The sequence below is a fragment of the Daucus carota genome, chromosome 3 (assembly GCF_001625215.2).
Source record: "Daucus carota subsp. sativus chromosome 3, DH1 v3.0, whole genome shotgun sequence".
Lineage (NCBI taxonomy): Eukaryota > Viridiplantae > Streptophyta > Magnoliopsida > Apiales > Apiaceae > Daucus > Daucus carota.
This window is the reverse complement of record NC_030383.2, coordinates 3,156,337-3,171,362: the sequence shown is the minus strand read 5'-3', so window position 1 is coordinate 3,171,362 and position 15,026 is coordinate 3,156,337. Positions and strand designations below refer to the sequence as shown.

The window sequence follows — 15,026 nt, the reverse complement described above, 5'->3', positions numbered from 1 at the left end:
ACAATATAAAAATCTATATAAAAATAAGTTAGAAAGAGGGAGTATCAATGTACAGGAACAGTTACATCATATAGATTACAATGTTATACATACCCGGACTCATCAATCATCATATGGATTACAATGCTATACATACCTGAACTCAAGATGCTTCTTAGCATTATAAATTCTTCTACTGCTGGTAATTCATCACTTCAACTTATCAAGAACCTGAGTTCACAAGTTAATTTCTATGACTACAAGGCAGCCATTACATGAAATGCATAGTTCCATGTAAGGGTCTTGTAGAGCAACTCTTGCTACCAAAATTTCAATATCAACAAAACAAATAAATATTTATAGCAAAGCAAACATTTGCAGAGCACCAAAAGGCGCTGCATTTCATCCCGGCATCAGATATAAGTAGCTTGCTTTTTTGAAAAAAAAATCCTGTGTTGATCCAGTTTAAAAACGCAAATAACAATGGGAACCATAACGAGCGCATGTTCAAAGTCTGCATCTATAAACCAATTGGATGTACACATTTTGAGTATCAAAATAGTAAAAATTGGTTCTCCCATGAAAACCTAAGCTCAAGATGGCTTTGTAAGTTTTTTCTATGTAACGCAAAATATATGATCCCGTCAACAAAATACATCATTTGCAGTAGCTGAACAGAGTATTGCTACAGTGATCAAGCATCTTCCAACATCCTGCAAATGCGAATTTGAAATATTGTTGTTAACAAGAAGAAAACAAACAGTAGAAATAATTATAGCAAGACAAAACTAGCTAAAGGAAGAGTATGTAGGATGCTTGACTCATAATTTTACATACTGTCAAATGTATTAGCAGTCCTAATTAGATATTAGATATATTAGCTGTATAAGCAGATTTGGTGTCATTGTAAATAGTTACATTCCATATTTAGACTATAACAACTGTTGTAAAGGCTGAAAATCTGCTAATTAGCTGGATATCAGGAGAAAATTCAGCTTGTATTATTGTTATATAATGAGGACTCTCCAGCAATGGAAAGGACACTTTTTCCCTTCCAATATTCTTGTCATGGTATCAGAGCTACAGTTCTGATTTGCCTTTTGTTTCTGATCAATTCTTTTTCATCGTTCTTGTATCTTGATAAAGATTCTTGTTCCTAGTTACTCTTGATCATTCCCTCAGAATCATGTCTCTCGATAAGTATGATACTCTCTTGGTTCGCCTAAACGGCAAAAATTATTCAGCATGGTCATTTCACTTTCAGATCTTTGTCAAAGGTAAGGATTTATGGGGTTATGTTAGTGGCACCACTATTGCTCCTGACAAAGAAAAAGACAAGGCTGAATATGCTAAGTGGGAAACTAAAGATGCACAAATCATGGGTTGGCTGCTCGGATCCGTTGATCCCAACATTATATTGAACCTAAGGCCTTTTAAGACTTCAGCTGAGATGTGGGCTTATCTCAAAAAGATATATAGTCAGCAAAACACTGCTCGTCGCTTTCAACTAGAACATGACATAGGCAAACTTCAACAAGATGGTCTTTCAATTTCTGATTTTTATTCACACTTCATGAATCTATGGGTTGAATATGCTGATATTGTCTATGCTTCTGTACCTGCTGAAGGCCTCAAGTCAGTTCAGAATGTACATGAAACTACTAAAAGAGATCAATTTCTTATGAAATTGCGATCTGAGTTTGAAGCTACTAGGTCAAATCTTATGAATCGAGATCCTCTTCCTTCTTTGGATACATGTCTCAATGATCTGCTTCGGGAGGAACAACGTCTTCTCACTCAAGACACGATGAAAGAAGAGAAATCTGAGTTAGTTCATGTGGCGTATGCAACACAAGGTAAGCCAAGAGGCAGAGATATGCGTAATGTTCAATGTTTCTCTTGCAAAGGTTTTGGACATTATGCTTCAGACTGTTCTAAAAAGTTTTGCAATTATTGTAAGAAAGATGGACATATAATCAAGGAATGTCCTACTCGTCCACCAAAGAAATCTGAGACAGCCTACACAACCTTGGTTGAATCCTCAAGTACAGGCGGTACAACACGAAATGCTACTGCTCCTGTTCAACCTGTGACACCTGAAATGATTCAGCAAATGATCATTTCGGCATTTTCTACTTTGGGAATTTCTGGTAAATCTGCCCTCAAAACACCTACTTGGTACTTTGATTCTGCAGCTTCTAATCATATGACAAATAATGCTGATTTTCTTACAAATATAAATAAATATTGTGGAAATCTTGAAATCGGTACGGCAGATGGAAGTCATTTACCTATTACAGAAACTGGTGATATTTCTTCCTCTCTGACCGATGTCTTTGTCTCTCCTACCCTTACCACTAATCTCATTTCTGTCGGTCAATTGGTAGAAAATAATTGCAAAGTGACATTTTCAAAATCTGGTTGTGTTGTGCAGGATCAGCAGTCAGGGAGGGTGATCACGAGGGGGCCTAAAGTTGAACGTCTCTTTCCTATCCAATTTCCTTCGCCATGTCACTCGCTTCCTATTGTTTCTTGTAATTCTGCCCGTATTGATTACCATGCATGGCATAAGCGTCTAGGACACCCTAATAATGATGTTCTTCGTGTTTTGTTGAAATCTGGTGTACTTGGCAATAAAAAGTTTTCTTCTCTTAGTTCTGTCCAATTCGATTGCAATTCGTGCAAACTTGGAAAAAGTAAAACTTTACCATTTCCCATTCATACATCTTATGTAACTCAACCTTTTGATTTAATACATAGTGATGTTTGGGGTATGTCACCAGTTGTGTCTCATGCTAAGTATAAGTACTTTGTCACGTTTATTGACGATTATAGTCGTTTCACGTGGATATATTTGCTTCGTTCCAAATCTGAAGTACTCTCCACCTTCAAGATCTTTCATGCCTACATTCAAACCCAATTTGATACTAAAATTAAAATTCTTCGGTCTGATAATGGGGGTGAATATATGTCTCATTTGTTTCAAGAGTATTTGCAAGCCAATGGCATTATATCTCAAAGGTCTTGTCCTTCAACTCCCCAACAAAATGGGATAGCTGAAAGAAAAAACCGACATCTTCTCGATGTTGTACGTACCCTTTTGTTGGAATCATTTGTGCCCTCTAGGTTCTGGTGTGAAGCTCTCTCCACTGCTGTGTACCTCATAAATAGATTACCCTCACCATCCTTAAATCATGTTTCACCTTTCACTCGATTATTTGGTCGCATTCCAGATTATTCAGGTCTTCGTAATTTTGGATGTGTATGTTATGTTCACCTTCCTCCACATGAACGCACAAAACTCACAGCTCAGTCAAACAAATGTGCTTTCTTAGGGTACGCTCTACACCAGAAAGGATTTCTCTGTTATGATCCTACTATACGACGTACTCGGGTTTCAAGAAATGTAATTTTCTTGGAAAATCAGCCTTTTTTCTCTACCTACAATGATCATCATTCCCCAACATTTTCAGTTGTACCTCTGTATACAGATCCTTTATCCACTCAAGTGACATCCGAATCTGAACATCTATCACCTAAACCACTTCTGGTGTATCAACGACGCACTAAAGTCATGTTAAACCAGAATACCATAGCAGAAACACCAACTTCTGATCCTCTTCCAGCTACTCCACCTTCTCATACTGATTCCTTTGTTGCTGATCATGTTCAAGCTAGTCCACCCCCTCGAAATGATTCCCTTGCTGCTGATCCCGTTCAAGCAGCTGCACCTGCCACTCGTAGACATAGTACTCGGGTGAGTCAGCCTCCAGATAGGTATGGTTTTCCTAATCCTGTATCATTGACAACTACTGTATCCACCATTCCTATTCCCAAATCATATAAACAGGCAATGAAGCATGAGTGTTGGAGGGAAGCTATTGAAACTGAGCTTCTTGCACTTGAAGAAAACCAAACATGGGATGTTGTAGAACGTCCTCAATCTGCGAAACCTCTGGGCAGCAAGTTTGTGTTTTCTGTGAAACTTAATCCAGATGGTTCCGTTGAGCGGTATAAGGCTCGACTAGTAGTTCTTGGAAACAGACAAGAGTATGGCATAGATTACGAGGAGACATTCGCACCGGTAGCTAAAATGACCACCGTGCGAACCATACTAGCCCTTGCTGCGTCTCAATCATGGAAATTGTCTCAAATGGATGTAAAGAACGCTTTCTTGCATGGTGATCTTAAGGAAGAAGTTTATATTACACTTCCCAATGGTATGCCTATTTCAACTAATCATGTTTGCAAATTGAAGCGTTCTTTATATGGTTTAAAGCAGGCACCTAGAATCTGGTTTGAAAAATTCAAATCGACTCTCCTTGGTTTTTCATATACGCAAAGTAAATTTGACTCCTCCCTTTTTCTGAAAAAGACAAGTACGGGTATTGTTGTGCTTCTTGTCTACGTGGATGACATCCTTGTCACTGGTTCTGATATACAAGCCATTGATCATCTTAAAAATCTGTTGAATTCTACTTTCAAGATGAAAGATCTTGGTCAGCTCCATTACTTCTTGGGATTAGAGGTACATTATCGACCAAAAGGTATCTTCTTGAATCAGCAGAAGTATATTCAAGATTTGGTTGAATTAGCTAGACTCAAGGGCTCTAATTCTGTTGAAACCCCAATGGAAATTAATGTCAAATATAGCAGAGAAGAAGGAGAGCTACTTTCTGATCCTACTTTATATCGGAAGCTAGTTGGCAGTCTTATATATCTTACCATTACTCGACCGGATATCTCTTACGCTGTACATATAGTAAGTAAGTTCATGCAATGTCCTCGACATTTCCACCTATCAGCTGTCAAACGAATCATTCGGTATATTCTTGGAACTCCTAGTCGTGGCCTATTCTTCCCTGCTACTTCTTCACTCGAGCTTCAAGCGTACAGTGATGCAGATTGGGCTGGCTGCCCTGACACTAGAAAATCCATTACTGGTTGGTGTACGTTTCTTGGAAATGCTCTTATATCTTGGAAATGCAAAAAGCAGAACCGTGTGTCGAAGTCATCCACGGAAGCAGAATATCGTGCCATGTCTGCTGCTTGTTCTGAAATTATTTGGCTACGTGGGCTCCTTGCAGAACTTGGATTCTCTCAAGCTCACCCAACTCCATTACATGCTGATAACACCAGCGCCATTCAAATTGCAGCTAACCCTGTTTACCACGAACGGACGAAACACATCGAGGTTGACTGTCACTCTATTCGTGAAGCTTATGACCACCTGGTTATTACTCTCCCACATATCTCCACTACTCTACAGGTTGCTGATATTTTTACCAAATCAATGCCACGTCACCGCCACAACTTTCTTGTTGGCAAATTGATGCTTGAAGATTTACCAGCAGCATCAATTTGAGGGAGGGTGTCAAATGTATTAGCAGTCCTAATTAGATATTAGATATATTAGCTGTATAAGCAGATTTGGTGTCATTGTAAATAGTTACATTCCATATTTAGACTATAACAACTGTTGTAAAGGCTGAAAATCTGCTAATTAGCTGGATATCAGGAGAAAATTCAGCTTGTATTATTGTTATATAATGAGGACTCTCCAGCAATGGAAAGGACACTTTTTCCCTTCCAATATTCTTGTCACATACGAGATAGAGGTCCAGAACAAAAGACTTAAATACACATAAGATTAGAAGTTTATATACTCTTCTTAGATATATTTCAGTTTGACAGCTGCTAAACTTTGCAACACTTGAGATACATCAGCAGAACATATTACAGCAACCATATCATGCGAAAAACTGTCTTCACTTTATGCCTAAGTTATAAAACTACTTCAATCATTAGGCAAGCAAACAATGTAATTATTTCTTTCTGGACTCTGGCACCACCATCAGTAAGAAATTTTTATTCAAAAATCTCTCTCAAGATGTCTAGATCACAGGCATTTGAGAAACACTGGCAGTAAAAGAAAGCACTGCAGCAATGTGTATAGTTTGACTATCAACTTTCAAGATACCAGGTTTGCTAATATAATCAATATTCCCTACTGCCAGTCACCAAGTCCCTCCCTCTTTCTTAATCCCCCACATTTTTCTTGGCAGTAAAACAATCATACCAAACTCAAATGTTGCCCAGTAACATTTTCTTATTTTGACCCAAAGAGGGAATTATTACAAAAAATTAAGTGAAAATAGGATGAATCTTCCCAATTAATTGCATCTTGGATAAAGAAAAATTAATGGAAGAAGGAAATAGCAAATAAACCTAGAACTAGCCAAACAGAAGTAGTGAAAACTAAAACATCAGGCAAAAACATTAGCTCTATAAGATCTTAACTGAAGGAACTTGGAACACTTACTATCTTCTTGTTTTTGATGAAGTTCCACTTGTCCTGTCACAACATAGTTCAAGTAATTAAGCTTCTAATCCGTACAATTAACTATAGAACAAGATAATCCTAGACATTTATTTTTTAGCTGCAAAATCAATACCTGCCCTGTTTCGCAACATAATTAGCATTCCCCCTGCCCTGCACTGAACCCCTAACTTGAGAACTAATTCCATCAGAACTATCTACAGTTGCTCCATTCCCAGAAGAAGACTGCATAGTCATCAAAGGCGGCGGATGATTGTCAGCAACGTTTCCAGGTCGGGAGGTTGAGTGTTCCCTCTTCAATCTGTGTTGCTGAGCCATGGGAGTGACAGCAACAGAAGGAAACAATGATGAGCTCGACACTGTTGCGGATGCAGCTGCTTTAACTTGAGCTACAGCTGCAGTGGCTGCAATGATCTCTTGTGCACCTTCCCTAAGCTGTATATAGTCGCCTTCAATGACAAACAGCTGGAAAACAATAAAGTCAGCTTTTAAAAAAGAGTGGGAACCTTTTTAACAAGTGAAAGTTGATTAGGTTCATATATATTACTTCAGGATGACCGGCTACGAAGTCATCGAGTTTTCCATAACTTTTCTTGTAGTCGTGCCAATGTAGAGGTGAAAGCATTTTTCCAAGCCTGTTGGGTAGCTGCACAGACACAGACAAAACACAACATCAGCTAACAGCAGCAAATCAGTAAAAATCATTAAACACTGCCCTGCGATTCTAATCTAACTTACCGTTGAACTGATCCTGATTCTACCATTTAGTGGAATTGTGCGAACAATGCAGCGCAACAGCGACCCTTGGTCAAGAAGAGTGATTTCTGAGCTCTTTCCAACCGAAATTTGAGTCTTCTCCTCCGAAGAGATAGAACCTTCGGAAGGTAATGTAACATTAGCACTGATATCTGTAGATTGCTCAATTGAATTTATCCTGTTCACCGGTTCTTCAGATATTTTGGCAGCTGAAGTGGGTTGTTGAGTCCTAGAAACTTGGGCATCTGCTTTCCCCAGAGTGTTAATAGTCTGCCCATGAAAATGTAAAATATTAATGCATCTAATGTTTATATTGCCAGCTGATTCAAATAAGCATCCATTTAAAAAATTCTCAAATCCCAAAAGAAAGAAAAAAATTACAAACCTCAGTCTCACTACTATGCATAAGAGAATCCAATTTTAAACCATCCTGAAACTGAGATGATAGTTGTTGCACATTGTTCTGAGGTTGAGAATCTGTAATGCCGCGTTTCATAGATTCCAGATCCTGAATGAAAATTTTGGCAATCAAACAGTGCAGAAAAAAACTGAACATCCAATAATAATTCATAGTAATAATAAAGATTCACATATCAAGTTACACACCTCTGCCCTGTCATTTGGAGTTGGAACCACAGCCTGAGGTTCTAACCCCTGACTGATATGATCAATGAATTCTGGATGGCTAGGTTTCCCATTAACAGGCACTTCATAGTCATTAGTATTTTCTGTTCTATCCAGATTTTGTCCACTTTGTGATGAAGAATATTGATCATGCGTTGGCATCTGCAAACCTTCTGATGCAGCCTGAATTTTTTTCGAAAAAGTCAAGTACTGCTACATGATTCCAAATAGCTACAACAGGGTATTGCTATTACCTGTTGGTTCTGCCAATGTTGGAGAGATGATACCAATGGTACTGAGTGAAAATAGGGGGTATGAGACGGAGGAACAGTAGTAGGGCCAGATTGGGGTACCACTTGTGGATGTATAAGAAAAGGATGCAATGCTGCCACCTGCCCAGGGAGGTAAGTAGGCATCCCAACCAGCGACTGAGGAATAACAGGAACAGCAGCAACAGGATTGGTCTGGTAATATGAAACCAAGAAAAATATCATTAGCACAGCAGTAAAGATTTATCTTGGTAATTTATGCAATTGAGATATTCAGAGGAACACGAGAAGAGCCATATAGCAATGAATATACAAACACAAGTGCACACTGGATTTGTAACATGGTCAAGTCTTGGAGGCTGTGAATAAGGGTGTTAAAAGACCAAGAAAAAAAATTACAATGCTTATAGTGCTCAAATTATTTATAGTAAAAAGGAAGACCTAATATGAGGGAGGGGGGATGTAGGATGATAGATCAAATCAGTAATTAAGAGAGATGTGGTCAACTTGAGCAGAATAAGACAACAATTCCCGTAATCTTCGAAGGAAATACCAACAATCTTCCATATTTAAATCAATTAAAAGGTAATCTTGCACAGCCATGCTATAATGTCCAACTCCGAAACGGCTGAAATATGCAACTACAACAACTGATAAGAATTAAGAGTACAAGCCACATTCACAGCTTCCTCACATATTCTTAGTCAAGAATCAGGATCTTTACCATTGTCAGTAAAGAGCAGCTGCAACTTACACCTCAGGAAATTCATTGCAATAAATCTGGTTTTATCATGAAAATTCAATAAAGAAAACTCTACACAAAATGGGTAAGTCTACCTGACCAACCTGTGCCAGAGCATTTCCTAGGGACAGAGATGATGAATCATTCTCCAAGTTTCCATTAGGGAGAGATGCAGAATCATGAGTTTGCGAATCCCCACTAACATCAAGTTGGCGTTCAACATTTTTCCCAGGCTGTGAAGCATCTTTTTTCTTTAAGTCACGTGATTCATCATTAGAAGTTGCATTTCCTTCTTTTACATCTGCCAGCTCAATCTGCAGCGCTTGTATTGTATGCACGAATTCTGTAAACTGAAAATGACAGTATGGATGAGAACAAGACGTGTCATAAAATATCTTGCTCAAGCCAATCATCCAAAAAACATAACAAAAATTATAATATGCAATTTGACTGGTTAGCAGAAAGCACTGCAGCAGGCAACACCAAATCCAGTATCTATTATCTATTAACTTACTTTGTAGCTGTCTTACAAGTACAACCAAGGAAGTATGGCATAGTTATTAAGTCAAGTAATCGAGTAATCCATATCAACCAACCTGTCTTTGACAATTCAACCATAGCTGATTATATTGGTCAGTGCGGTCTCGAAGTTCAGCTTGTAAGGCTTGGTTTGTACTTGTTTGCAATGCATCCATTTCCTGCGCTCGTGTGATCCATGTTTGTGCTTCTCTTAGTTGTTCATCTTTATATATTAGAGTGTCCTGCGATGCTCTATGCTGGGGGAAAAAAAAAGGATGATTCAGATTAGCTCAAAAAATTGGTTCATTTATCGATGAATTACCGACTAAAACTATATTTTGGCGACACAAATAGACTGAACAGGCATTAGTCATAAATATAGAGAAAGCAAGATCCCGCAAACCGCTAACCAAGTTTAAAAATAAGCATGATTCAGATTCGCTCAAAAAATTGGTTCATTTATCGATGAATTACCGACTAAAACTATAATTTGGCGACACAAATAGACTGAACAGGCATTAGTCATAAATATTGAGAAAGCAAGATCCCGCAAACCGCTAACCAAGTACTCATTTGCTAAAATGCTTATTGTGCAATTATTCGATGCAATTAAATACAATAATTTTTAACCTGTTCCTGCAACTCCGCCAACTGACGCTCTTTCTCCTGAATGTGTTCTTCAAAGTCATGGATTTGTTTAATATGCTGTGCTCTTTCAGCCTCTGAACTATCACGCTCCCTCCTGCAATCAAGAGGAGCCAGAATTATTCACAAAATTGACAATCCACCAAACCTCAAACACCCGGGAGAAGGTGTGACCAACTTAACGAAATATAGACAGCATTAATTCACGACATATGTAGAATCTGAAATTAGAAACAGACCAGTGATTCCCACTTCAGATCTATAAACATGGTTGTCATGTCAAGTAAATCCATCAAGATAAATTAAGTATATATATTTATACACATGTGGATTCTCACTTAAAAAAAAAAAAAAAGAACATTCCAATATGTACATAAATACGAACATCTCTATTTTTTCCTTCCATATACACAGATGAGCAATGTCATTAAACACGCAATGCGCACCGAAGCGCAAAGGCATTTGGGAGCATATGTGCAACATGCTATGTACATTAATATGAATATTTCTATTTGTTTCTATCCACACACACACACACATATATGTCACATATATGTGTGTGTGCGCGCGCGCTGACAGTAGATGTTATTAAACACGCAACGCACTTCGAAGCACAAGGGCCTCCTGGAGCATAGGCGCAAAGCGCTGATTCATCAGACAAGTAAATTAAGATATATATAATTGGTATACAATATAAATCAAAATAACTTTATAGATAATAAGACATTGATATGCATAACTAAATTGTCATTAATGATGAAACAACAAAATTCAGCAAATATATACAAGTCTTTAATTATTTAAATTCATCTCACAAACAACAGGTAAACAAAAGTTCTCTCTGCCATACATACCTAAAAGTTGCGAGTTCTTTGTTTTGTTCTCGGAGAAGATCATCTTTGGCCCAGACCTGCCCATGAAAAACACTCAAGGAAGAAATTAGCTGTGCAACTAGAAACAATCAGAGCCGAATGAGATTAATAAAGGCATAAATGTAGAGACAAACCGCTTTAGTATCTAATCTAATAGCATGTAGCTCTCTTTCTTTATTTTCAATCTCCCTTTCCAGTTCATGTTTAGCCTGTTCCCTTTCCCGCAATTGCTCCTACAGAAGCCAAAAACTTAAAATTTTACACATACAGGTCACAACAAGTACAAATTCAAAAAACTGAACTCAAGAAACATACTTGAAGCTTCACATTAGCATTAACATGCTCCTTGATCTGAGACTCATAAGTGTTCTGCAAAGATAAGATCTGTGATCGTGCTATAAGCTCCGCCTTAAGCCCAGTCTCTATGCGCTGCAACTCTTCCCTTTGCTTAACAACAGTATGAAGCCGCTGCTGAAACTCATTGTCCATATTTGTAACCGAACAGAAGTCCACGTCAGCCGGTTGCTGCACCTTGACAATAAATTAAAGCATCAATATATATAGACATATATAATACAGTATAGTATATACTACCAGCTACGGCAAAAATACATAGCCCTAAACAAACACGCGTCAAAATTCAATCGTTGGAATGTTACAACACATAATACAAACAAATAAACTAAATCCAGTAGCTTTTAAAACAAGCAACATGAGATAGTCTAGTTAAAAAAATCACATCCAAGTATACACAAAATTCTATACATACTGTCAAAATATATATACACTAACAGCTCGACCGAAAACAAGCCCTAACAGGCAAACATCACATCAAAATTCGATCTTTTCAACACCAACGTTACAAAACACATATCAACACAGTCCACACAATGTCAAACCATATATATACATATAACAACAGCTCCACCCAATAATTTTGCCCTAAACAAACACGCATTACATCAAAATCCGATCTTTTAACTCATCAACACCGGAAAGCATACCACACATAAAGTAAAAGCATTTATACACACATACATACATTGAATAACAGCTTCTGCCCAAAACTTAGCCCTAAACACGAACACATTACATCAAAATTCGATCTTTTCAACTCGAATACGCACCCGAACATTACGAAACATAGATAAGCTAATGAAACAGTGAATTCAAAAGTTAAAGAGGGAGAAATGTGCGAGAAATAACCTCGTTGGTGGAGTTCTGCAGATGTTCGGAGACAGCTCGCCATTCTTTGCGGTGCATCGGTAGCGACGCGGCGGTGACACCGGGTGGTGCCTCCATTGACTCAGTGAGTTAATACGCTGTTCCAACTCGTTTTCTGCAGAAATAAACCCTAGGTGTTCTGAGTTATTAGGTGATTTGGGGGAGAAGATGAAGAGGTTTTTGAATTATTTATTGATGGTTTTGGGTGGGTTTGGGCTTTTAGTTTGGGCTTTGTAGTTGGGTTTTTGTGTTTGGGTTGGTTGTGAAGATAGTTGTATTGGTTGAGGTTATGAAGTGTTTGGATGGTATACGTGGCCCAAGTGAAGTGGGCTTGTAATATTTTTGGATGATGTCTAGAGTCCAAATGAGAAGAAGTCCTCAGAAGTGAAAAAATATGCACTGACAACTGTCGGGAACTCGGGATATCAGGGAAGTTTAGGGCTGAGCATTCGGTCGGTTCGGTCCAGAACCGGACCGGACCGAACGGACCGAGAACCGAACTTCTGAAAATTTCTGGACCGGACCGGACCGAAGTTTGTATATGGACTGAACCGGAACCGAACCGAAATAGTTCGGTCGGTCCGGTCCGGTCCGCCAGAATCGAACTTTTTTTGAAAAATTTAAATTAATCTGTGTTATAAAGGAAACATCAAGCATAATTAATGTAAAAAAATGCAGCGACCAACACATGATTTAGAAAGGCAAGTAACATTCAAACACCACTCCAAAATAGCCTTAAGTTTACAAATTTTAAAAATTAAAACAATGACAATTGACATTAGTATGCTAGAGTCAGTGAATATAGACATTAGATAATATAATATAAGTGTATAAGTATAATATGTTATTTAATATATAAAATAAAAATATTATTTATATTATATATAAAAGTTCGGTCTGTTCGGTCCAGGACCGAAGTTTTTCGATGGGGACCGGACCGGACCGTATTTTATTTCGGTCCGGACCGAAATACCCGAACGGACCGAACTTTCAGAAAATAAGGACCGGACCGGACCGAAATTATTCGGTCCGGTCCGGTTTTTCGGTTTCGGTTCGGTTCTGCTCAGCCCTAGGGAAGTTTATACAATTATACGTTTCGATCAGCTAGGGATGGGCACGGGGGCACTTCGGGGCGGGGAGTGTTATCCCCGACCCCGATCCCCGAAGTCAATACCTCTACCCGACCTCATCCCGAACCCCGAACGGGGATTATTTTCCGCCCCGATCCCCGCCCCGAATGGGGAACGAGGATCCCCGTGGGGTTTCGGGGAATTTTATAAAAACATAATAATTTTATAATATATAATATATTTTTTAATTAAAAAACAAACTACAAACTCCTAATATAATAATAAAATAATATTATCTTATATTTTCAACCTCAAATCATATTAAAATTGATTTATAATATAAATAAACAACAATTTAAAATTATAAAATATATTATATTACAATATATTTATAATCAATCAATAAAAATAAAGATTATTTTTTACTTTTAATTATATTATTAAGTTTATCTATTTTTAATAATATATTTAGTATAATATATAAATATATTATTATTTATATATATATATATATATATATATATATATATATATATAGGGGGCTTCTCAGCGGGTAACCAACCTAAATAGTAACTAGGTAACTTCTCATCTCAACCACTAGATTATTATATCCACATGAGTTTTGTGTTGCCTACAATACTAGATCATCTGGACATGGACATGACAGTTATGCTTTTCATTCCTGCTTTTCTATACGTGTGCACACAATAATTATCACTTGTTTTTCATATTTTATTATGATCTATTTTATGTTTATGTTGTATGAATATGTTATATATTTTGTAAATATTTTATTTTGTAAATATGTTATATATATATTGTAAAGACAGTATTTTAATGTTGTGTATTCTGGAAATATGTTATGTATTTTGAAAATTTTGATATTAATAAAAAAAATCGTGAAAGAATTTTATAAATCTATACTAGAAAATTTATATGTTTAGAAAAAATTTACTGTAATATATTATATTACATAATTACAGAACATATACATATATTTTTAAAACTACAGAACATACTTAAAATTATAGAACATAATTATTAAAATACAGAACCCACATAAATTTATACAGAACTTAATTAAAAAAATACAGAACACACAAAATTACAGGACATGATCTTATAACAAAATTACAGTACACACACATATATATTTTTTTATTTTGGTTACAAAACATACTTAAATTAATATTGAACATAATTATAAAAATACAGAACCTGTGGAATTACTGAACATGAAATTTTAATAAGATTACAACAAAAATATATTTTTTTGTTTATCTGCAAAACATATGAAATTATATAAAATTTAGTTACAGAAATACAGAACACGCACAATTAAAGAACATAATATTTTAATTGAAATATTCTAGATAAATTTTTATTTTTATTTTAATTAAAAAGCGTCAGAATTTAATTATAAATATACAGAATAAATTTTACATAGTATAATAAAAAATACTGGACACGACTTGCAAAATATAATATATTTACTATATAAAAATGATTTGAAAAATATAATTATACATGAAAAAATTATATAGCATCGAATAAAAATAATATAATTTATAAATACAAAATTTTAAAAATCATTTCATAAACAAAATAATAATTAAGAGATTAAATAATATTTATAAAGAAAAATGAAACATAATTTATGGAGAGTGCGTGTCTACCCTAGCCATATAATCATGTTGCTTTCGGTTACTGTACGTGGCGTGGTGTGTGACTGTAGAGAAACTGGAGGGTGTACTGTACTATCTATGTCAATAATCCTAGGGTTGAGCGTGAGTTACCCAGTTACTCAAATAAAAAGAGTTACTCGTTGAAACACCCCCTATATATATATATATATATATATATATATATATATATATATATATATATATATATATATAATCGGGGTCGGGGATCGGGGCGGGGAGACACCAATCCCCGACCCCGCCCCGATCCCCGAATTTTTTATAAAACTTTCCCCGATCCCCG

The 15,026-nt window shown here is 36.5% G+C and overlaps 1 protein-coding gene across 5 annotated transcripts; it reads right to left on the bottom strand.

The window, feature by feature from the left end:
• Positions 1–397: 397 nt before the first annotated feature.
• On the bottom strand, positions 398–12,148 carry LOC108214759 (uncharacterized). Of its 5 annotated transcripts, none has more exons than XM_017386932.2 (15): positions 11,953–12,148; positions 11,062–11,271; positions 10,881–10,979; positions 10,729–10,784; positions 9,860–9,971; positions 9,307–9,486; positions 8,806–9,060; positions 7,954–8,163; positions 7,682–7,882; positions 7,461–7,583; positions 7,058–7,345; positions 6,867–6,965; positions 6,435–6,784; positions 6,302–6,334; positions 398–692 (listed from the first exon to the last, which is right to left on the bottom strand). In XM_017386932.2, coding segments are annotated over exons 1-15 (2,313 nt in total). In that variant the 5' UTR covers positions 12,049–12,148; the 3' UTR covers positions 398–691. The 5 variants fall into 5 exon arrangements, with proteins under 5 accessions (XP_017242421.1, XP_063944711.1, XP_017242420.1 ...); XM_064088641.1 differs by having other exon boundaries at positions 484–692; positions 6,280–6,334; positions 11,062–11,277; XM_017386931.2 differs by having other exon boundaries at positions 484–692; positions 11,062–11,277.
• Between the last annotated feature and the right edge of the window lie 2,878 nt (positions 12,149–15,026).